Genomic DNA, 24,354 nt, shown 5'->3' with positions numbered 1-24,354 from the left:
AGAAAAATTGCTAAAAGCAAATCCCCAAATCCTATGTGTCATTATAAGCATATTGCTTAATCAAATCCTTGACCGATTCATATTGCCAAAGGCAAGTCCATTAATGAATGAGCTTAAAGCTCACTCATGGAATCAAAAGTCTAAAGCTCATACATACTCATTCAATTATGGTCAAAGTGACTTATTGCCTCAATGAGTACTATGACAAGACTAAGAAATCGAATTCGAATCATACTCATAATGTTGCAACATATTCTAACTTTTATGAAGTTATGAATTTATCTAAAGCTCATATTGAGCCTATATGAAATTATCAATTACACTAATTGATATTTATGGCTAAGTATGCCATGAATTTCAATGCTCGGATAAAGGTAAATGTGTCAATTGTTGTTCTTTTATATTGTTATTCTTTGCTAATATCTTTATCTATAATTTGAGCATATGAAATTGGTTCTACTTGAGGTAAGATTTGTTATCATAGTTTTATTGGTGTTACCCTAACCTTTTGCAGGAATTGCAATTCATGATGAGTCCCATTTATGCAAAGCACACATAGTTTCACCTATGTGATCGACACACCATATCTAATATACATGGTGCATGTATTTTATTACATACATGACTGAAGCTTGCAACAATCAGAGGGAGATTCTCATAAGGGGGAGCATTGAAAATTATGCTACCTAGGACATATGCGCGTTGTACTCTTTTTCTCCTTCGACCAGGGTTGTTTTTGTCCCATTGGGTTTTTGTTACCTGGCAAGGTTTTTGACGAGGCAACATTAAGCGCGTCCAACACCATATCATTTAGTGGTGGACATCCAAGGGGGAGTGTTATAAATATTATATAAATGTGGCTGTCCACTGTAAATACTCATTAGTTATGTCCTTATGATGTAAACAGTACTCCTATATAAAGGGGTCTAATGAGAATGAAATACACACTTCTACCTCCTCCATACTATGTTTCTCTCTTCTATCTCTCTCATATTCTCTAGTTTATAACAGATTTTTAATTAGGTGTATTTTTTAAAATTAATTCAACTTCAACAGAATAGCTATAGCGAAGTTAAATTTAAGTTTTGCTAAAATGACTAGCTATATTTAACTAGTGAAACACGAATAGCCAAAGCAAAAGTTATATTTATTTATCAGCATTTTGTCTACTTGTCAGTTTGTGATTCGATAAAACATATCATATGACTTATAAATAACGAGAGATTCTTAGGTAGGGCAAGCGTGTCACGTGGCGGTATGACTAACCAAGCAGTGTCTATGTAGGTGTAGGAGATGTTATGGGTATTTCATTTTAATTAAACATGGGTAGTTTCATAATACAATTAAAAAACAGAGAAACATGATTAACTAGGCTTATACCGCGTACCAGTCACGTGGCACTTCTGCCCTCCCTAAAAATTTCTCTAAAATAACTAATATTAATGGAGCAAAATTGTTAAATCAATAACTATATTTCACCTTTTTTTTTATTTAACAAAAAAGTAACTTCTACTGTTGGGGATGCCCTTACCACTAAAGGCAGTTACTAACAACAAGAGCTGCTTGCCATTAAATCTTGTCATCAATTGTGGTAGAGAAGGTCGTGGAGTCTTTCTTTCAACCCTAATGGATTAGGCATTTAGGCCAAATCTCTTATCAGTTAGGTTGACATATAACTAGCCCTGCTACTATTATGTCTTTTTTAGGAGGATACCTAGTTGCTCTTTTTTAGCTCTTAGAGCAACTCTACCGGTGCCAGTTTAGCCCGATTGTTACTAAGGCCTCATTTGGTTTGCAAAAAGAAAATAATTTCGTTTGTATTTCCTATGGGAAAAGAAAACAAACTTCCCACTAACTTTCCTTTCTATTGTTTGAAAAAGTTTGGAAAGCAATGAGAAAATATATTTGTTTCCATTCTAGTGTTTGGTTTGTGCAAGGAATGGAAGCTAAATCATATAAATATTTCATTTATATCCTCATATATTAAAATATTTAGAAAATTATACGATACATTAATTTACTAATATATTAATACATCAAGTAGACTAGATTTGATATAAAGGTAGGCGGACTCCATGAATGAGTAGACTAGCATGAATTAGTCTGCCTCTGTATTGAACTAGTCTCCTTGATATATAGGTACATTAATATACCGTAGACAATCCCACATATAATTACACAAATCTCATAAACTTTTCAAATAAAATAGTCAATAATAATTTTCAATAAGGTTATAATTGTATTTATATTACATAATTAATGCACAGTTAATGCAGAAAAAATATCATAAAAATGTATCATTTGGAGGATGTGATGATTCACTTTCCATTGTTAAAAGAAAATATGGGAGAATTCACTTTCCCCCATAGGTTGTCAGCGTGGCAACCTACCAATGTGGGTGATGTCATCATGAGACCCACAATTTTGAAGAGGGCAAAATTCAAAAATCCAATATTTCAATATGAGATGTGAGTCAAACGGTCAAACCTATGCACTTTGGACAATTTTAAAAAGATGTTGCGACCAACTTAACTATCCAATGTAATTGTTGTCTTAGCAACAAATCTTTATTTATAGTATTGAAAAAAAATCTAGTTTAAAGGAAAGAATTGTCTCCTACAATTTATGAACAGTCAAATGATGTATTTATATCTTTTCAACAAAAAATAATCATGCATTTATATTTCCAAATGTATGCAAATAAGAGAAGTATGGACATACAAATTCAAAATCGGTTTAGATGTAAGTATTTTCCCGGGTCAAATTGCTAATAAACAAAATTACCATCAAAATTGGTTTGGACATAAATATTCATACTATATTTCGGGTTTAATGTTATCATTTTTCAAATAAATACTTTATAAATTTTTGTAATATGTGTCACAAGTATAACTTACAACAAAGTTAGTTTATAAAATACAACCAAAAAACAAAAAGTTTAAAAAAAAAATGTCTTCAATAAAACTCTACAAATACATTAGAACAAGAATCACTTATTTGATATTATATTGCATAAATAGATAAAATGATTGTGAGCCTTTCTTCTAAGCTTGCTTTGATGAACGTACTTTACTGTTGTAAACTTTGTGATATGCATGTGTCGATTAAAGTAGCTTTTTGCTTTATAGGTCATCCTGAATGAACGATTGACTAAGCAGTTTACTATATGGATGTCTTTTCAAATGTTGTTTATAGAAGTTGGTATAGATACCGAGGTGCAACAATTTGCTAGATGAATAATCTTTCTATGGATATTTAATGTTGTTGGGAATGTGCGTGCTGGTTCTTTGAGCAATGTGGATCATAATGTTGTGGGCAATGTGGATCATAGTGTTATGGCAAATCAATCTTCATGGGTGACATGGTTGTTTGGTAGCATTGGCAATAAGATGTGATTATGATGAGAAATGAGGCAAGAGTGGCATTAGATGGTTCGGTCAACCAACAATATGACTTGAATACTACCTTATTCTATTTGTGTCTGTTTTGTATGTCATTGTTTATTACCTCCTATGATTATGCATTTAAAAATATTATAATAAATATTTTTTAGATTGCTCTTAGGGATTGGTTTTTCACACCTCTGCCTATGTTGGTGAGAGTTCTGATTTTTCTGTTTGCATTGATTTCATCTATTGCTGATAAGGTGTACTGTGTATATTGCTATCATATGGAAGATTGTTTATTGCAGTTAGAATTACGCAAGAAGTTATGTGAAAAATAGAGTCCGTTCATTTTATTCTTCAGTATCTCATCCATCTGCACCTCCTCCTTCTCGTTCTACCACAACTGAGATTGTTGTTGCTATTTAGTTTAGACGAGTTCAGATTGATACCAATGCAAGAAGACTCATAAAATTGTTATCGCAGAATGTTTTGAGTTTTCTTCATATGAGTTCTCTCACCTATGTTGTTTGAGTTCTTTTGGCCTATTATATTTTTAGCAATATATTTTTTGATGTTACATTTGTATGTTACTTTCTTATATTATGTGTAATGTCAGCTTATTCTCTTTGTTGTCTTGTTTCTAATTATAGTTTAACAATATATTTTTTCTTTTGATGTTTTGTATGGTATGATGTTTTTCTATGTGCTGTGTAATGTCTTTTATACACCTTGTTGCCTAGTTCCTATATTATAACTTTTGTGTGTCTTATAAAACATCAGTTTTTTGCAGTTGCTTGGGCCCTCACATCATCACAATCGGGTTGCTTTTAAAGTAAGAACATGAAAAAATGGATTTGGTCGTTTGCAAAAAATTTATGAGGGACTAGTTTAAACTATTTATTTAGGAGTTGCCTACCTGTTAGAGTAGTTAATTATTTGTAACTATTTAGAGATGTTTTGGTTTCTTTTATTTTTGCGATGATGTTTTCAACATCAGTGGAGACTATACTAAAAGTTCATGATACGAATGATATTCTACAAGCAAGCGTATAATTTAGTATATGGTAAATAGGGATCGTTCAAATCCGGGGATTGAGGGTACATACACCTGTCATTGTAAAACAAATAAAGAATAAAAATAAAAATAAAGTATAATATTTACAAAAATAATTACAAATAACGAAATAAAGGGGGTTTTTAGAATTTGGTTTCAAAAACGAAAACAAATTAAACAAAAAAAAATACAAAAATACATATACAAAAGTGGAACGCAAGAAACAAAGATCAATTATACATAAACCCTAAAAGTTTCGAACCACTTAGAATAAACATATAAAAGATATCAATCAAGTAAATTCAATTGAACAATCTCACAATAGCAATTTAGAATCACAAGTATAGGAATTGAAAACTTTAATTAATCATAGGAATTGGGCTTAAACTTTGCCCTTAAACGTTATATATTAACTGTAACAAAATCATACAAATTCAAACAAGGAAAACCGAAAGAGGTTACAAGGAAAAATGTTGAATTACACCGTGAATGGAGATGGTGAAGAAGCACTTGAACGATGAACTATTGAATCTTGGAAGCAAGCTTCAAAACTCACGGCTTCTTCTTCCTTCTTCCTCCCTTGCTTGAAATCGCAAACTTGAACTAGAGAATTGAGAGAGAGCTTTGATGTTTATTGTGGGATGTTTCTGAATAAAAGGGAAGTGTTGAAAACGTCAAAGAAGGGGGAGTATATATAGGGGACGTGAACTTGGTCTCCAAGCTTCATGAATCTTCTATTATTTTCCAAGGAATTAAATCACGTAGTGCCATGTAAGCCCTGGTGTGTCATCCAACCAATCAAAACTCTCCAAAATAAGTCTATATCCCTTAAAATATATTATTGCCTAAAATATATAAGGATTTTCTTATTTTCTTCATTATTTTTGGCCAAAATTCCTTTAGGAAACGTAGGGATGAACCTAGACTTGTTTTGAGCATTTTCTTGTTGTCCACACTTCTTCTTTCCTTAAAACTCTCCCGAGAAAATCTCCCACGCAATTTCCTTGATAATTTCTTGATTTTCACGTTGCTTGTTTCTTCTCCTCTTGATATATCACGGCAAAACACATAAATCATCCGAAAAATATCTCTTGATGTCACAAAACCCTAATTCTAATGGGCTTTTATCTATTTTGCTGAAGTTCACAATAGTCTAGAAGGATCATGGGCCACCTTGCGTCATCTTCAAGCCTTGATGCCTCCTAACGTCATTTCCCTTCATTAATCGATTTGCATACTTAATTATAGAGGTATATGGAAAGTACAAGGTAATCTGGAAATCAATGATATACTAGGATTCTTATTGAGGTGACTTGATTTCTAAGAAACATATTTATGAGAGGATTCTCAGGGTCATTAGCCAATATAAATAATGTTGTGTTGGTCCCTGCTCTCTCTCTGTAACAAAACCTTAAGTCCTGCCCCATAGAAAGGTGCTTGAATCCAGAGCTGAGGAGAAGACCAACTTATGTTTGTTGCTTGATCAACTGCTGCTTTAATGGCTCTCAACACTAAAGAAGGTAATCCTCAGAAAACATATTGATTAGTTCATATTGTATTGATTAACATGTGGTATGTGTTTATGTACATGTGAATTGATCTTGGATTGTTTTGCTCATCCAGTATAACAATATGCTCTACCAAGTTCAGCTTCCATAAATAGTCAAGCGTTTATGAAGGCAAATTCAAAGAGAAAAAGTGATCTTTCAACTTATGATTTGGGATTTCATTTGGCATCGAATGAATAGAGATCTCTTCATCTATCTCCATGCTGTCCTTCTTCCCCTCTAACCACAATTCGTTATCCAATCGACAATTACCATCTTCAATGAACTCCATAGCCATTACAACACCAAAATCCCTACATGAAGAAGATATTACCGGAAGTTTGATTCTCATGTTCAAGTCTGAATCTCTTGTTAAACCATAGCTACATAAGGGGATCTCTTGTGACCAATAAAATCTAGTTCTAAGTTGAATAGTAAAAGGATTAACAAAAGGTGGAGTGTGGATTGTAAAATGGGGAGTGTGAAAAAAGGGTTAACAAAAGGTGGAGTGTGGATTGTAAAATAGGGAGTGTGAATTCACAATCCTTATTTTGTAATCCACACTCCTCATTATTTAGTACCTTAAATTTTGGCTTTTTGTAGTGTAGATTGTAAAAATGTGATGTTGAGATACTAAAAAAGAAAACATGGAGTGTGATTTCACTACGTATAAAAAATCATTAAGGGCTTTAAAAAGTAATTAAAACAAACAACTATTCATATATGGGAAAAATAAGCGGATAAAAAAGCATAAAGGAATTACCCCTATAAAGACTAAGGATGGAACAAATTCTAAGATTATAATGACGCCCTTAGATGAATACGATAAAACAAATTATCAGAGCTAGACTTACCAGTGATAAGCAGAGGAGAGTAGAGTAGAGAGAGGAATATTGGTGTAGAAGAAGGGATCTCGGGATTTATATAGATACCCCAAAGCGGTGCGTTTAAGGAGGTAAATAATGAAATAGGGCAAGAAGAGAAAATGAGAAAATATATATCCCTGTGCAATGACGTTTGGTTCCTTGTGAAGGCTGAACCTCGCACCAAAGCACGAGAGGACATAGAACTTCCAAGAATTAGAGGTAACCGAGAAAAGCGGTGCGTTTAAGGAGGTAAATAATGAAATAGGGCAAGAAGAGAAAATGAGAAAATATATATCCCTGTGCAATGACGTTTGGTTCCTTGTGAAGGCTGAACCTCGCACCAAAGCACGAGAGGACATAGAACTTCCAAGAATTAGAGGTAACCGAGAAATCATCTCTATTGCAATTGATTAGTCAATAAGGCTCATCTTCTGATCAAATATTGTAAAAATGGACAATCATATGAGCCACCACGTTACACATTAGAGGTAACGGAGAAATCATCTCTATTGCAATTGATTAGTCAATGAGGCTCATCTTCTGATCAAATATTGTAAAAATGGACAATCTTATGAGCCACCGCATTGCACTCGCGTGGCGTGGTGTATGAATAATTTAGTCCACCTATAAATGAGATAAAAGCTCGATTAGTAGTTTAACTTTCATCCATTTTGTCACAAAATACGGCTCAGTCAAAATAACAAAAGAAACTTTTTTCTCTCAAAAAATATAGAATCGTTTTTCTTACCTCTCAATCGAAGGCTCCTAAGACATTTCTTTCGAGCAAATCAACAAAAACTTCAAAAAGCTTTGTACAAACTACCAATCAAGTTAGGTTTTTTTCGGCTAATTTGATCTAGGTTTCGCTCCATAATTGTGAATTATACAATTTAACCCCTTGTTTCTTTTACAATTTCATGATATAAAATCATGTTAATGGTTGAAAATTCCACATATGCATAAAAAATAATTGCAGAATTCAAAGCAGATGAAAGGAATAGACATAAGATGCCAAATCACGACATAGTACAACCCAAAGCTTGAAACCCTCGCACCAAATGCAGACCCAAAGCTTCACAGGGATGATAATTGGCTGGTCAGAGTGTATTGATGTGGGCAGCCTTGGCTAACCATTAGCTGATCAGAGCCAAGTATCATCCCCATTATAGGGTGGTTAGACTCTACAACAAGCTATATTTTTTATTTTTTGGTCGAACAACAAGCTATATTAATCACTGAAGTGTGAAACAACACCACGTAATGAAAGAGCAGAGATCCCAAGCCGGACTCCCCCTCCCGGTGGACTAAACAAAAGATCATCCGGAGCTCCGCCATATGACTGGGAGTCTTGATGAGGTTCTTCCTCCAAATGTTATTTTCCCCAGATTTAAATGGAGGCAGGTGGTCCAAAGAATGTCATCTTCTGGATAAGAGATAACATGGTCATTTGGCGTTTTAGCAATTAACAATAATGGCCAATGTACATGATTATGTACCCGACAAAACATTAGGCAGCATCCTCTGAAAATGAGATCTGTAAGATTCAATTATTCTACAGGAACATATATGGCTCCCATGCCCTCCCACACCTACCAGTTTAAACAAGCAATAATACTAATCAGAATTTAATCGCTCGGAAAGAAAATTTATCCAACAAATTGCGGTGAAACTATAGCTGCAAACTTTTATTAATATCATTGTAATGATAAGAATGAGTACATTGCCATGCCCCAGACCCACACCACAGAAAACGATAGCTACGCTATTTTACCACGGATAAAGGTTATTCGGAGAGCAAGAAAATTGGAAATACACAAATTAAACAACTGAACAATAGATCCTTTGGTCTAGGGACTCTTTTAACTTGGGGTAAAACAAATACAATTCTTCTCATTATGCAACAACCTGACCGAAGAGCCTTCTGCGGATCTGCAGAAAGAATAACAAAAGCTCAGTAGTGTCGTTCCAGAAAACATGATAAGTCAAACATTGAACACTGAGACTGATCACATAAACCAGTACAAGTCATGCCATCTATGCAATGATAAGGACGGGCATTAGATGAAATGTTAAGATAGTAATCAAATTTGCGAGAGAAATACCTCAGGAAGTTTTTTACGGAATACAACATCCAACCGTGCATCGAGAGTGTTCTCACACACGATCTTCCCATCTCGAGAAGCCAAGACTACACCTCCAGAACTGAAAAATTGAAAATAATCATCAGTGAGTTCTATCATTCATGTTTTTTCAATCAGAACAGGAATTGTTTAAGAAGCTAGATATTAGCACGCACATCAATCCTGTCCCAATTGCAAGATGCTTCAAAAATAATTGGAAATAAAGAGAAATGCTAGTTTCAACTCATAAAGTCCTAGTTATACTATAATTGCAGCTAGAAACCCCATAAATTCGTACAAAATTAAGGCAGACCAAGAAACATACCAGGAATTAACATGGGGATTATAATGGGTGGGAGCAGGTGGAAGATAGACAGTATGGTCAACTAAAATCTCTGGTGCATGAACATCTCTTTTCTCTGCATATTCCTGTGCTGCTGCTTCCAGAACAGACTCCACCAGATGCACGTCATCTTTGCGACAACGCAACAAAACAGCAGGCTCTTTCAGCCTGAGCAAACTCTGCAAAATCATGAGTTTTCAGTAAGAATAAAAATGAGCAATTTATCCATGAAAGCATGCAAAAAGTTGGAGTAAATTAGAAACCATTCGGGCTTCAAGCATACTCAGTGAAATGATATGAAACAACACCATTAATAATACTTTGAACTTGAGTAATTGCCATCTTAAGAAGGTTACATGAGTTTACAATACCAAATGTATTTTGGGATCAACTATTAAATGTGTTCAATTATGTAACAAACCACAAACTTATTCTTGCTAGCAATTTAGCACATAAAAACTGTTTGGGCAAGTTGCTTAGTCATGTACGTTGAAATAACAGGTATACATACCTGAATGATAAGATCTTTCAGAAGCTTTGCATACCCATGGTGATCTTTGCTCACATTCAGGAGCTCCTTGGATGCAGCATCCTTCATGGCATTGACTACATCATCTTGAGCTTGAAGAACTTTAATACGAGAAGCATTGAGCTGCATGGAATACTCACTGCAGAAGCCAATAAAACAACCCGTTACTTACCCATAACTGTCCAATTCGCACAAACCCCTCCACCAACAACCAAAATGAATCACACAGAACTTTAGAACCCATTTTAATTGAGCATGATATCACAATGACACAATCCGAGGTTCTGTTCACAGTAAAATTCTATTCTAGGTTCCATTCAGTCCTTAGGCCACCCCAATATGTTTTTCCCAATCGAAATACAACAATCTATACTTCCACGGCTAAATCCAAATTTACCGGTACCAAATACACATCTGATTGTGAAAATAGCATTTCTCCATATGAATGAGTTGCTTTCAACTCTTCCAAGCTAATTTTCCTAAATCAACAAAATTAGTAGAACCAAGTTTCCAAATTCACTAACCTACTCCACACAACCTAACAGCCACTAACAGTAATAAACATAACACCAACAGTTTAAGTATCAGATACATCTAGATCATAAAAACACAAATACAATCATGAAGGTTTAAGCAAGTTTACATCTTCTTTCGGACTTCGACTTGCTTCTCTTTCTTCTCATACTCTTGCCTGATCTTCTTCTTCTCAGCCTCAACCAGCTGCAACTTCTCAATGTTGAATTCCTGCCGAAAACCAACACAGCCACCCAGACAAACAATCAGAAAAGCAACCTTGATTCGAGCATGAATATACAGAGCTGTTGGATCAAGATTAAGATGAAACTCTAAGTAAGAATTGGGGGAATTGGGGGAAGTACTTCTTCGGCGGAGACGGAGATCTCGTTGGCCTTTTCCTCGGCTTCTTGGCGAATGAACCTCACCATCTGCTGGATCTGCTTCGAGACATCGGCGTCGTTCATGGTGGCTGAGATTGGGAGTTGAAGATCGATGGAGGAGGAGTCTATCTCTTTTCTCTGAGAGTCACTGTGAGCCTTTTCTCGTTTCTCCGGAGAGTCGTGAAGGGAAACCGTATGCCAAGAACAAGAAGAGTCCAACCGGTTTTTATACCGTGTGAGATTCACCAATGACAGCAGGTTTTTTTTGTTTTTTTTTTTTTAATCTTTTTAACTTTTAGGCCATTAATGAAATATCAAAAGATTTAAAAAAAAAATAACAAAAGGAAAAGAAAAAGAAAAATTGGTCCGACAATGTAATTTTATTAAAAAAAATACATGTAAATTCAAGAGCAGGTAAATATCAAATAAAATTATCAATATTTAACGAGTCAATTGGTTCGACGATGTAATTTTTATTTAAAAAGACATGTATGAAACTATGAATTTGAGAGCAGATGAATATCAAACAGAATTTATGTAGGAATCTATATTTAACGAGTCAACTATTATGTAATTATGCGGTTAAGGTTTAATATGGCGTAACGGTGCATGACAATTTGAAGTTTTGAACTCCTTGTTCTATTTTTGATTTAATTTCTTCAATTAAATCATTTGTGCTTGAGCATGATCTGTTTGAGATATTTGATGAGGTTGAAGGCAATAACAAGTTCAAGGTAATAGCCTCCATTGAGCCAACTGCCAAGATATCAACACCCTTAGGAAATCATCCCAAAAACTTCTCGTGCCAAACTAGTAATAGACGAGAAGAAGGGGAGTTGGTTTTAATAAAATCACAAAGACAACCCAAAGTTCTTTAAGCCTGACTAGTGGGAAGATTTAGTAGCATTCTTCCATAGTCAAAACTATGGTTTTTGCACATTCCTCAAATAGACATCATAACTATGGTTTTTGCACATTCCTCAAATAGACATCATAAGAATTTTGGATTCTTCTTGTTAAAGCTACTCATTCTCTTGACTGAAAAAAACAAAAGGTGTTCTCATTCACACATAGCATGAGGGTCAGTCACTTGATATTGTTGTGTATCACTTACAAGTAGAAGGGTGTATGAAGGTCACTCTTGAATATCAAGTATAAAACAAATTAATCAAACTATAGATCATTTTAGTTGTCTATGTGTATGAAACACATAACAAGTTCATTGTAAGGAGCATTTTGTTATTGACAAACGTCCATTTTGATTGATACAAATAATCACGAGGGTTGTATGAAGTTCACTAACTTTTATCAAGTATACAACAAAATAACAAATTATAAATCTTGTGATCATTTATACGTATTAAACACTTAAAAAATTATTCATTACAGAGCACTATTTTTTATACCATAAATATTTGTTAATTTGATTTGAAGATTCGTGAGTCAAACTGCACAAAATAACCTCACAATTACTGGCCGATCAAAATTTAATTAAAATGAAAACCAACATAGTAATTCAATAAAGTCTCCATTTTCCACATGGTCAAAATCCAAACTCTATAAAATTTCCATTTCAATATTTTACCTTATTTCGGTTCCTTTCCACTTTTTACTGAGCATATTAAATTATTAATCTGCCAAAAACTGCCAAAAGCCCTCTCCCGTTACACACTGGAGCAATTGAATTCAGTTACAACGTCTTCGTCATTCATCCACCTCCTTCTTCAAGCTCAAAGTCACACCTCGATCAAGCTCTCTGACTCCTCTCAGATCCGACTCCCCATTCAAATTCACCAAGCCTCGCCTGAACTGAAAGAAGAAGCTCTCTCCGTTTCTTCGAACCATGCATGGCCGGCCATCGCAGAACCGGCTATCGTCTTTTCAGTCGAGAATTTCAGCTCTCCTCCTCGCCATGCTCTCCACCATGGCCGTAATTTACGTCGCCGGCCGGTGAGTCGTCAAAATCCTCACTCTTGAGCTCCAAATTCATGCTCTTCTTGATTCAATTTTTATTCGTTTGGAAAAAAAAAAATCTGGTTTTTGATGGATTTTTGTGTGGTATTGACAGTCTGTGGCAGGATGCTGAAGATAGGGTTTATTTGATTAAGGAAATTGATAAAAGAAATAGTCAGGTATTCTTAGCCATTGTTAAATTTAATATATGTTTTGGAATAGTCCACATTGAATTTTAGAATGGTGCTGATTTTCCACTAAGAAATGATTAACTAGTCAGAAGCATTTTCCAATTTTCAGGGTCGCTCTGCTATATCTGTGGACGATACGCTTAAGATTATAGCTTGCAGGTAAATTGAGCCAAGGTGTCCTGTAAAAAGGAGTCATGTGTTTTGAGTGTTTGTGATCTCGGGTTTACTGCTGTGGTAAATGATGATCGCTGTTTTCTAGGGAGCAACAGAAGAAGTTGTCCGCCGTAGAGATGGAACTGGCTGCAGCAAGGAAAGAAGGGTTTGTTCCAAAGAGCTCGTCGAAAAATGAGAAGGATGATTCTAAGAAGAAGCTTCTAGCAGTTGTAGGAATTTTCACAACGTTTGGTCGCAATAAAAATAGGGAGGCAATTCGTAAGGCGTGGATGCCTACTGGTAATAATTTCCAAATTTCATTGTTTACTTCTTCTGTCCATCTCGTACGATATGAGATGTAAATCATGTAATGACACTTGTTAATTTTATAGTCTCAGAGACTCCAGCTGAATTTCTAGTTGATACGTTTGTGGTTGCCATTTTTAATTGATAGCATAGCATAGCGATCAGTCTATGACTTTATGTTTTTTTTTTTTGGGGGGGGGGGGGGGGGGGTGGTTGATTAATAAAGGAATGGATATTCACTTCTTTAGTCGGAATGGACTCTTGGAATTTCATGGTATAAGGATTTTGACTATGTTGTATTTTGTGAAAGACATTATCTGCATTTTTTTTTATGGCTTTTAGTTTGTCTCTGTTATGATGTTATCCTGTTTAAGGTTACATCAATATCTCAGTTACATTGCTTACATGTTGTTGCAAAATCAAGATTAAAGATTGATAGGTTTTATTTTAGCATGTCCGAAGTTGTTACTTAGAAGATTTGTATCTAGATATTACTGATGCAAATTTTGCCATTGCTACCTTCAGATTGTGTTATCCCATGAGCTCTTGTTAATTAATCTAGATATACACAATATGTACAGGTGCAGCATTGAAAAAATTGGCAGATGAAAAGGGCATCGTTGTGCAATTTGTAATTGGAAGAAGGTCTGTATATCGATCATTTAGAATGATGACCAGGAATTGTCTAGAGTTCTCTGTTCAGCTAAGTATGTATGTCTTGCAGCCCAAATCGTGGAGACAGTTTGGACAAGCAAATCGACAGTGAAAGTAGGCAGACCAAAGACTTCATTGTTCTTGTATGTTCAATCATTTGGTGAATTCTTTCTAGCAGTATTATTTTGGTTAAATAAAGTTTGTATTGTCGTTGTCTTAAGTATTGGATACTACAGAAGCAAATATATTTGGATTCACCTAGTTAAATTCCGTAAGAGTACAAGATTCTCTTTGAGCTATAGTTGAAGTTTATATGTTAATGAACTTATCTATCCTAGGTCAGCATCTAGTCAACTTCATGTATGCATGTGAATATAGAAAATTAGGCATATGAGTTCATGCATATGTATATTTCGTATGACTACCACAGTAAATTTTTGTGTATTATTGATACCTTCCATTTGCTTTACAGGATGGTCAAGTAGAGGCATATGAGGAGGGTCCAAAAAAGATGAAATCATTCTTTATTCATGCTGTAGAGAGCTGGGATGCTGAGTTTTATGTCAAGGTCAATGATGATGTTTTTATTAATATTGGTATGTTGACCTAATATAATTTTCTTGGTAATGAAGTAGATAATTGGATGTTCAAGACACTTTCACATCCAACCTGCAGAATATTAAGAAAGAAAATGACTTTAAATGAACACATTATAACTTCAGGGAATTTTGGCTTTACCATTTTATCTTTTATCCCAGTAATAGTTTGCACCTGTTTGTGTTTTGCAAATTGAGTTGATTAGTTTCTGTAGCATTAGAGATGTTGGTATAAGAAATCATGTTTCATATTTGACAAAACAAAAAATATTGTCTGAGGCAATTTAGAGATTTGATTATGCTAATTGTTTTACAAAAATAATTTTGCTGCAAAGACCTGTTATTGTTTGTCCTGCAGTCCTTCAGAATAAATCAGGACACAACATGAATAATTGATAAATTCTGGTGTAAGCAAATAACATGAGGCAATTGGAGCATGAGAAAAACATCTGATGTTTTGACTGGTAGTGCATGCTAATCATTGGCACTTCCTTCTTTCTGATGCAGATGTCCTTGGAGCAACACTAACTACTTATTTGAATAAGCCTCGTGTCTACATTGGGTGCATGAAATCAGGCGAAGTTTTCTCTGAACCGTGCGTGCAGAACATAGTCTATTTGATGAAAGCTTTTATAGTTACAAAGACAATTAAATTAGGCCTAAATTTTTGGGTGGTCTTAATAACAGGACACACAAGTGGTATGAACCAGACTGGTGGAAATTTGGCGACACAAAATCGTAAGCCAAAAATATTTGACTGTAGCCTTGATAGAGAATCTCTCTCTCTCTCTCTCTCTCTCTCTCTCTCTCTCTCTCTCTCTCTCTCTCTCTCTCTCTCTCTTATATTTAGGCAAAGTGATTTTACGGTATCTGTGTTCAAATGGTTTTTAGCACTTGTCTTTGCTACTTCAGTTCCCAACATTTGATTTAATTTTCCTTTTGGCTCATAATTACTTGCCTTGTCTGATGCAGATACCCTAGACATGCATCTGGTGAAATGTATGCCATTTCTAGAGCATTAGCTCAGTTTATATCAATAAATAGGTACCTCTGCCCCCTTCTAATATTTTCTTTGATACTATCATGTTGAATGCAGGCAAAGCACAAAGATTGGTGTGGTTTAGGTGATAGTCTTCTGTTGGCTTGCAGGTCTATTCTTCATACATATGCTCATGATGATGTTAGTGCTGGATCATGGTTTATTGGGCTTGATGTGAAGCACATTGATGACCGAAAGTTTTGCTGCAACTCCTGGTCTCCAGGTTTGTGTCCTCTAACTGAATGATTATTCCACACATGAAAAGAAAAGAAAAGAAGGAACATAAAAGGGTTTGCGGGTGGGTTGAGCTTGGGGGGGGGGTTTAATTGGCCTAGGGATTTTGACATTTTGTGCATATAATATTATGTATAATATATATAGTTGCATATTACAGGCTATAAGAAATTAGGGTCAACTCCTAAATTTGAATGAAATAAAAGATAGTCAACTTCTAGACTCTTCAACAAGTAATGAATTGTTGACTCTCCCCGAATATATACGATGCCTCTTCAGAGTCTATCTGATTACTACTATACCTTATCCTCTTTGAGCTTTGTACATAACCAAAAACCGGTCCAGATGTTTGCTGACACTTGAAGTCATTACTCATTAATACAAGTTATGGCTGCATTTCACTATCTTAGAACCTGTTGGTGGAAAATTCATGTTGAACATTGGGAAGTCTAGAGAGAAACAATAGTCGTTAAGATGATTTTTTTTTCTCTGCTTTGGCTGTGTACTCTCAAACTTACATGGACAAGTTTAATGATTTTCTTTATAATACACATCTTTGATTTCAGGAGCAATCTGTACAGCTGTGTGATATAATTTGCCTCACAAATATTGATCCCTAGCAGTATATATAAAAGAAAGGGAAGGCTAATCATATACAGCTCATCTTGATGCCATTGTTGACAGGACGATTCAAGCTGTATATAAGCATTTTTTTTTTCCCAGGCAGAAAGTTGATACAAACAAAGTTCAAAATATAGATATTGAAGAGAATTGAAGTGGTTATGCGAGGATTGTATCTATGTGCTGCTGGTCAGAGTCCTCTCATAACCTCCGGACGCCAACAGCATTTCACTGCTTTTACATTTTCCATCTGTAGAATTTTTGGAAAGGATTACAATTCTTTAGTTATATTTTCGATAGAACAGCATGTCAGGATTCTCGAGTGTTACTTAAGTTGGGGGTTTTGACATGATTTTAACTCATCATCTCTTGTTTAGGTATTAATTTTAGGCTGATCTTCGCTTGATTCACAAACCCTAGAAAATGTGTTTACACAAATAATTAGGATCAGTGCAAAATACGAGTGATGCAATTTGAAATGACATGATGCAAATGGTATGTATTGGCATTATATCAAAGAACTCTCTTTGCTAACTAATTTGTAGTCTAGCGGTATTTTACATTCATGAATTAAATTATCCGTGTAATTAATTACCGGTGTTGCAATCTCACGTTTATCAACTTGATTTTGGCTAATATCTTTTTCTTACTGAAAATTTGTAGGCTTACTTTATATAAAATTCAGTCATAAGTCACATTGGGTCAAATTTGTTTAGACCTTCAGACCCTCAAAATACTGAAATGGAAAGGCTGCAACAGAATAACTTGTCTATAATCCTTTCTCAAAAAATCAGTTGTGGTCTAAATGCTATCTACAGTTATTACATGAAATCTTCATATAGACAAAAAAAAAAAAAACTTTCTTTTTTCAGCAAAAAAAAAAAGAAGAAGAAGAAGAAAAAGAAACCATATAAATTATCCAGGACCATAAAATTTCTCAGATCATATTTAGCAAAAAAAGGAGAAGGGAATATTCCCGAATAAAAATGACTATTCTGACACCCGTGTCTCCCCTCCCTCCATGCCTCGACGTCTATCCTGCTGACACCTGTCCTTTTAAACGAACATTCCAGCACAACTATGCCCGATTCCACCTCGCCCTTTGAAATTCAGACCTCCAAATTCTCTCCCTCAAACCTTCAGTCCACCGCTCTCACAAAATTTCATATTTCCGAAGAATCTCTCTTTCAGCGTCGAAATTACCAAAAAGCCCTCCCACCTTCCTCAAGCTCTATGGCTCAGAACAATTCTGCCTAACCGATCATCTTCCCCGCTCTCAGCTCAGCTCAACTCCGCTTCTCTCTGTTGTCTCGCTGCCTTTCTCCGACTGAATTGCCATCTCTCTCTCTCTCTCTGCTGAAAACCTCAACTGAATTTCCAGAATTTTTCAGGCGAGGTAGTAAAGGCGGTACCGGTGAAGCGCTAGGGTTAGGGTTTCGTTTCTGCTGCTTTCGGAAGGTTTCGCTTCAGGTAATGTAAAATTTGTCCTCAGGTTTCTGTTAAATGTTTGGATATGAATGTTTATGATCAGAATTTAGAAACGGGAGTTTTATTGATTGCGAAGCTGATTTTTAAGTCTGTGTTGGTTTTGAGATGAGAAAGCACATATATGAATTGATGAATTGAAAGTTTGAGGGTTACACTTATGAGGTTATGTTCAATCCGGATGGTTATTAATTATGTTTGATTGACTGTTAGGCGGTAAATTTAAACTAGTGGATGATGAATTGTGGAGGTTAAAAGGGAAATTGTGTTTTTGTGATGTTTGCATGTGTCGATGGAAATGTTGATGATGAAGCTTCTTTGGACAAAGATCAATATTCGACATGTATCAATATGGTTAATTTGAGCATAGTCGGAGTTGCAAATATTTGGAAAATTTGTTGACACAAACTGTATTTTGTCTTCGAAAATCGTTTACCGTTGAAGTTTGGTTTGTTAACCTTTACATTGTAAATGTTTGGCATGTATTAACTTTGTTAATGAGCATATTCGGAGTTGTGAAAATTTGGAAACTTTGTTTCAGTCATTGACAGACTGTATTTTGCCTAAAAAAATCATCCGCCGTTGAAGTTTTATTTGTTAACTTTTACATTGTAATAACTAAACTCAACTGTATTACGTTTTACGTATGCAGTTGCGAAGAGTAATTGAAGATTAACTTGACTTCGAGCACAGTTCGTGACGGTTTATTCCAGCACATTGGAGAATATGGGCCAAGATATAATCAAGCAGTTAAAGGGAATGAATGGGCAGGCAGTACCAGTTGGATATGGGAGTCCTAACAGTGATGCTGGGCACGTAGTCCTTGGATCATCAAAAAGGTCTGCGACTCTTATGGAGCTAAAGTATTCTATTTGATTCTTGCCCCGATATATTGTTTCTTCTTTCCCTTTCCACATTGGAGGCTAACGGCTAACCTCTATACAGAACAAAAGTTGAGATTATTAGCCACCCCAGCAGCTTCCTGTTAGTTCTATGATGTTGTGCCTAAATGTAACCAAACTAAATTTTGATCTTATGACCAGGTGCAGTTTTCAAGCACAGGAAAAGCTATCCAGACCATTTGTCAGTTTGGGCCAAGATGTAACAAATAGGTTAAAGTTCAAGTTAAAGCGAATGGAAATGCGATCACTGGGATATGAGAGTCCCAAGGATGATGCTAGACAGGTAGTTCTTGAAGCATCAAGGAGGTGTGTGGAGCTAAATTCATTTTATTTGCCTCTGCTCACTGTATAATTATCTTCATCTTTTTTTCCTTCCCCACTCAATTTGGGCCAATTGTAACGATACTAAATGTTGGATCTCATGAACAGGGGCAGTTTTCTTCAAGCACCGGAAAAGCATGCTAAAACATTGGACGGTACGGGCCAAGATGGACGTGCAGTACCAGTTGGATTGGACAGTCCCAAGGGTGATGCTACACACCCAGTCCTTGAAGCATCGAAGAGGTATCTGGAGCTAAAATTATTATATGTTGCTCTGCTCCATATATCTTCTCTTCCTCTTTTCCTTTTTTCCCCCCTTTCTTTCTCTCATTGGGATAACCCTTATGTGTGGGGCACTAACAGGGGCAGAACCAGGATTAAGAGTTTTTTTTTTTTTTTTTTTTTTGGGTCATCCAAATACATAAATTGAAGTATATAAATGAACAAACTAACAGTAGTTAATGTCTTTTTACAACCATATTGTAGGTCTTGCCGGATAAGAATTCAATGTTTGATACATATCATTCCCAAAAGGATGCTTAAAAATATTAAATATAAACCCAATACAAAAGGAAAGATTAAGGAAGTCATGTACCGTATTAAAAGAGAAAGTAAAGATTAAATATAGGAGGGGTTCAAATATAGTATATATAGCATTAATAATTAAAGAAGCTATTCAAAACTGGCAGCGGTCTGGACCCTCTCCCTAACATATGTCTGCAGCTGGGCGCTAGTATAACCATACTAAATGTTGATTTTATGATCAGTTGCAGTTTTCTCCAAGCTCCGGAAAAGCATGCCGAAATGTTTGATAATACGGGCCACAATGGGTCTCCAGTACCAGTTGGATTGGATAGTCGCAAGGGTGATGCTAGGCACCTAGTCCTTGAACTTCCAAAGAGGTATCTGGAGCTAAAGTTATTCTATTGTCCTCTGCTTCTCTTGGTTTTTGTTTGTTCATGTTGGAGACTTTAGAGCCCAAGTTGAGACTATTCCCAACTCAGCAGTTAGTTCTAAATGTAACCAGACTGAAATTTTTGATCTTATAATACATGCAGTTTTCGTCAAGCACAGAAAAAGCGATCTAAAACATTGGCCAATAGGGGCCAAGATGTAACTAACAAATCAAAAGCTTTGGATTGGAATGCAGTATCATTTGGATGTGACAGTCCCAAGGATGATGCTAGGCACGTAGTCCTTGAGGCATCAAAGAGGTGTGTGGAGAATGTTAATTCTTTTTGGTTCTGTCCCCATCTTTCTTTTTCTTTTTTTCCCATGTTGGAGGCTGACCTTCATCCAGAATGCGTAAGATTCTTCACAATTATCAGTTTTAAGTGTTCTATGATTTTGTTACTAAATGCAACAAAACTAAAGTTTGATCGTACAATCACATGCAGCTTTCTTCAAGCACATGAAAAGCATTCTAAAAAATTGGACAATATGGGCCAAGATCTAACAGAGAAGTTAAAGGTCAAGTTAAAGTTAAAAAAGGGATTGCATGGGCGTCCAGTACCAGTTAGAGATGATGGTCTCAAGGGTGATGCTGGGAATCTAGTCCTAGAGGCATCAAAGAGGTGAGTGGAGTAGAATTCGCAATTAAGTAGTTAGCACTTAGTTCTATGATGGTTTCGGTAAAATAACCAAACAAAATTTTGATCTTATCACGTGCAGTTTGGAACAAAGTATTGGTGGTTTGATTGATGGAGGTGGAAATACTGAAGTACGTGTTTCCTTTTGTTATTTTTGCTCATATCTGAATCTCCTCTTTACATGTTATGCTAGATGATATTGATGCTCAAACACCAAACTAATATGAATTTCACTTACTAGGTAGACCAGCACACTCAGATGGAGACTAAGTCGATCAAGCCAAGACTTGTACGGATATCTGTCACGGATGGTGATGCAACAGAGTCCTCCAGCGATGAAGAGGCTGAGCCCTTGGCCACTAGTCACCGAGTCAAGAAGTTCATCAATGAGATTATGATCGAGTCCTCCTCCACAAAAACTGATAGTGGTGTTTGGAGGAGCAGGACAACAAGGATGTGGCGGAAGAAGACAGGTGGAAAATCTGGACTTCCAGCTACTTGCCGAACGTTGAAGGCACAGACAACCTGGAAGAAGTTCCGCGGTGTGAAGGCACAGGCAACCAAGAACAAGTTCCTAGGAGTGAGGCAGAGACCATGGGGAAAATGGGCAGCAGAGATTAGAGAGCCTCATAGTGGTAGACGGCTCTGGTTGGGTACATTTGATACGGCTGAGGATGCAGCTATGGTGTACGACAAAGCAGCCGTTCTGCTGCGTGGACCTGACACTTTCACCAACTTCAGTACACCTCAGGTGAAGTCTCTGCATGAATCTTTGCTATTGTTATGTTGAGAATTTTTCCCATGTGGTTGTGTTAATTAATCGTACAATATGATCAGGTGGCAAATGAAGATGGCAATTTGTAATTGGAGGAGTTCTGTCAAGATGATTCAGAATTATGACAACGATTTCTCTACGGTTAAGTATATACCATGCAGCCAAAACCATGGACACAGTTGGGAGTTTGGGACTGGAAAATCAACGGTGAAAGTAGGCAGACCAAAGACTGCATTGCACTTGTATGTTCAACCATTTGATGAATCCTTTTTAGCAATTTTAGATTTTAGAGTAGTGATGTCAGATTGTCGAGATCTGAAACTTTTATTGAACAGTACATAAATGAATATACTCTGAAAAATACCAGATTCTGTTTTAGCAATAGTAGAGACTAATGAGCCTAATCTACCTTATATTGGCATCCTAATTAATAGTTGGCTTCATATTTATATATTTACACACACACACACACACACAGATACAAGGAGATATTATTTGCAGCCAAATAAGTCAATCTACCTCCATATTTAATACTTCAACTTCTAAATTTGTCATCAATGATAAGGAGAAGCTCTTCTCATGTGTGCTATTAGTCAATATGCTTAAAGTATTGCCAGACATTGAAGGAGCAGACAATGTTGGATCACGCTGTGCTTCTTTCTTTTTCCTTTTTTATTTTTATTTTTTCACAGGATGGTCAAGTGGAGTCTTCCATAATGATGAAATCATTCTTTATATGTGCTGTCGACTACCAGGGTGCTGAGTTTGATGTCACGAATTCATGATCAAGTCGATATTGGTATGTAGTCCTTCTGTGTTTTTGTGACACTACTTGTACCTGCATATCACTAGTTTGATCTGCTAGAAAGAAAAAGATTGTAATGTGTTTGCATGATAATCAAGGAGTGTCATCTGTTTCCTTCCACTCGTCAGTGTGCGCATTGTGGTAATTAATTGTGGTTTGAACTTTTGAGAAAATGGAAAATTTATGGGATAGGTATTGTCCTCTGAACTGGTCATTTTCTACCTTAGAACTCGTAGCATCACAATAAATAACTTCAGAGATAATTTTTTTTAATTTCATTTTTTCCATGTCTTTACTGATGGAACTTTGCAGAATAACCTGTAGCTTATTGTTTCAGAATTTGAACCCTATAGTTTTCCACCATACCTATTGTCCAATAGCTGAATATACAGAATCATTATTTCACATTGTGAATAATGAATCAAGCAATGATCTGATTGTTAGATAACAGTGTGGTTGCCCTAATATACGTAGAGTTATTCTCAATATAGCTCGTTTCTTTGCTACTTCAATTCCCAAGTTTCTATATGGTCATTCCATTTGGCTCAAATCAAATTAAGTGTCTTGTCTGATGCAGATGCCTTAGACATGCTTCTGGTGAAATGTATACCATTCCTAGCTCAGTTGATAACCCCATGGTGGGATTCAGTTGACAGCCTTCTGTTGGTCTGCAGGTCTCTTAATTCTTCATACGTTTGCTCTCAATGATGTTACTGCCAGATCCATGGTCTATTGGACTTGACATAAAGCACACTGATGAATGGAAGTTTCTGTTTCTCCTCAATTCAGGTCTGTTTTTTTTTCTATCTTCTGACACTTCACACATGCAAATTTTACAGAAGATATACAGTGAAGAAAACTACAGGTAATAATGAATTAAGAGAGTTTGAATGAGAATGTTGAAGACATTAAGAATGTAGTAATGAATACTTGCTCTTTCGGAAAATAACTGGTGTTCCTCCTGAGAATGTAGTGGACTATTAAGTACTATTACTTTTAAATCCTTTGTTCAAGTTCAGTTAGTATAAAACAAAACACCGCTGCTGATTTCCTGAGCCTGAAGTCATTACTCATTAATATCAATAGAAGGGCAAGGAAATGATTTGGCTGCTTTTATCAAAATGAATAAAAAACCGAGGATCTTATCAAAATGATATTAAAAGAGGCCAAGGACAAATAAAGATATAGTGATCGATACTTAAGAACTCATTCAAGATGATTCGTTCTTTTCCTCGCTGTCGTAGTTTATTGTTGATGATGAGTTTGATGATTTTAATATATGTCTCTCATTTCAGGAGCAATATTATGTGCAATTGTCTGATCTAACTTGCCTCAGAAGTAGCGCAACAGATACAGAGGGAAGGCCAATTATTTACAAATTGCCTTCAATGTCTTTCCTTTCCACAGGATGATCGAAGCAGTACTTAAGGGTTTTGGACTTTTGGTTTTCTGCTGAAAACTGTATTGAAGAGTGGATGTTGAATTGATAGGTTATCTCAGAAGCTTTACCCTCAAGGATGCTGAAAGTCAGGACTCATGTCTTATGTATTATTGAGTATATGTATATATATTGATTATGAATTCCTTTATATATATTACATGCACATGTCAGAGTACATCAATTAGTAAATTCCACTAGAGACTATGGAATGACTGAAATATTTACATTTCTTTGTTTCTGTTGTTTTATGGTAACCACAAAGTTGAAAGCATGGCAGAATGTTGGTTAGAAATCTGATAGGATATATTTTGTGCCCAGTATTAGTTTTGGTTAAGATGAGAATATGACTATAAAATCCATTGAACCGGTGGAGCTTTTATTATATAATTGGCCGGTTCATTTATCATGTTATTGGGATTGTAAAACAGGACACGCTTAACATAAGTGGTAAGAACAACTCGGTTCCTTAAGGAGTTTATTGTTTACAGGCGTGCCATGCCGCTCGAGATAAGAAAACATTGGTAGGAAAAAAGAAAAGAAAAGGATTC

At 35.7% G+C, this 24,354-nt stretch overlaps 3 protein-coding genes across 10 annotated transcripts; 2 read left to right on the top strand and 1 right to left on the bottom strand.

The window, feature by feature from the left end:
• Window positions 1-8,511: 8,511 nt before the first annotated feature.
• On the bottom strand, window positions 8,512-10,952 carry LOC112176964 (V-type proton ATPase subunit E). The gene is made up of 6 exons (XM_024315108.2): window positions 10,724-10,952; window positions 10,489-10,589; window positions 9,828-9,984; window positions 9,299-9,495; window positions 8,956-9,055; window positions 8,512-8,782 (listed from the first exon to the last, which is right to left on the bottom strand). The coding sequence occupies exons 1-6, from the start codon at window positions 10,823-10,825 to the stop codon at window positions 8,747-8,749; spliced, it is 693 nt and encodes a 230-aa protein (XP_024170876.1). The 5' UTR covers window positions 10,826-10,952; the 3' UTR covers window positions 8,512-8,746.
• Window positions 10,953-12,379: 1,427 nt separating this feature from the next.
• LOC112176959 (hydroxyproline O-galactosyltransferase HPGT1) lies at window positions 12,380-17,026 on the top strand. Its single transcript, XM_024315105.2, has 12 exons — window positions 12,380-12,691; window positions 12,810-12,873; window positions 12,995-13,044; window positions 13,145-13,338; window positions 13,926-13,989; window positions 14,069-14,141; window positions 14,471-14,594; window positions 15,102-15,189; window positions 15,282-15,332; window positions 15,567-15,638; window positions 15,744-15,856; window positions 16,434-17,026. The coding sequence occupies exons 1-12, from the start codon at window positions 12,585-12,587 to the stop codon at window positions 16,454-16,456; spliced, it is 1,023 nt and encodes a 340-aa protein (XP_024170873.1). The 5' UTR covers window positions 12,380-12,584; the 3' UTR covers window positions 16,457-17,026.
• A 559-nt stretch (window positions 17,027-17,585) lies between these two features.
• On the top strand, window positions 17,586-24,024 carry LOC112176958. 8 transcript variants are annotated; one of them, XM_040510994.1, is made up of 13 exons: window positions 17,586-17,958; window positions 18,626-18,812; window positions 19,023-19,181; window positions 19,305-19,439; window positions 19,964-20,098; window positions 20,255-20,410; window positions 20,594-20,770; window positions 20,868-20,916; window positions 21,027-21,536; window positions 21,623-21,802; window positions 22,253-22,359; window positions 23,040-23,154; window positions 23,661-24,024. In XM_040510994.1, exons 2-10 carry the CDS (start codon window positions 18,700-18,702, stop codon window positions 21,647-21,649), a joined length of 1,461 nt encoding a protein of 486 aa, XP_040366928.1. In that variant the 5' UTR covers window positions 17,586-17,958; window positions 18,626-18,699; the 3' UTR covers window positions 21,650-21,802; window positions 22,253-22,359; window positions 23,040-23,154; window positions 23,661-24,024. The 8 variants fall into 8 exon arrangements, with proteins under 8 accessions (XP_040366928.1, XP_040366927.1, XP_040366929.1 ...); XM_040510993.1 differs by having other exon boundaries at window positions 19,017-19,181; window positions 19,970-20,098; XM_040510990.1 differs by having other exon boundaries at window positions 17,587-17,958; window positions 19,017-19,181.
• Window positions 24,025-24,354: the final 330 nt, after the last annotated feature.

The sequence above is a fragment of the Rosa chinensis genome, chromosome 7 (genome assembly GCF_002994745.2).
Source record: "Rosa chinensis cultivar Old Blush chromosome 7, RchiOBHm-V2, whole genome shotgun sequence".
Lineage (NCBI taxonomy): Eukaryota > Viridiplantae > Streptophyta > Magnoliopsida > Rosales > Rosaceae > Rosa > Rosa chinensis.
Note: the sequence above shows the minus strand (reverse complement) of the source record. Positions and strands in the feature narration are given on the sequence as shown.

Bases quoted from the DNA above. Each gene is read 5' to 3' on its own strand.
- LOC112176964 (XM_024315108.2), bottom strand. From the start codon at position 10,825: ATGAACGACGCCGATGTCTCGAAGCAGATCCAGCAGATGGTGAGGTTC. The intron at 9,496-9,827 runs GTATGTATACCT...ATGATTTTGCAG, and splicing joins TGAAAGATCTTATCATTCAG to AGTTTGCTCAGGCTGAAAGA. The intron at 8,783-8,955 runs GTATTTCTCTCG...TTCTTTCTGCAG, and splicing joins TCCGTAAAAAACTTCCTGAG to ATCCGCAGAAGGCTCTTCGG.
- LOC112176959 (XM_024315105.2), top strand. From the start codon at position 12,585: ATGCATGGCCGGCCATCGCAGAACCGGCTATCGTCTTTTCAGTCGAGA. The intron at 13,990-14,068 runs GTCTGTATATCG...TATGTCTTGCAG, and splicing joins CAATTTGTAATTGGAAGAAG to CCCAAATCGTGGAGACAGTT. The intron at 15,857-16,433 runs GTTTGTGTCCTC...CTTTGATTTCAG, and splicing joins CTGCAACTCCTGGTCTCCAG to GAGCAATCTGTACAGCTGTG.
- LOC112176958 (XM_040510990.1), top strand. From the start codon at position 18,700: ATGGGCCAAGATATAATCAAGCAGTTAAAGGGAATGAATGGGCAGGCA. The intron at 20,411-20,593 runs GTGTGTGGAGAA...AATCACATGCAG, and splicing joins GTCCTTGAGGCATCAAAGAG to CTTTCTTCAAGCACATGAAA. The intron at 20,917-21,026 runs GTACGTGTTTCC...TTCACTTACTAG, and splicing joins ATGGAGGTGGAAATACTGAA to GTAGACCAGCACACTCAGAT.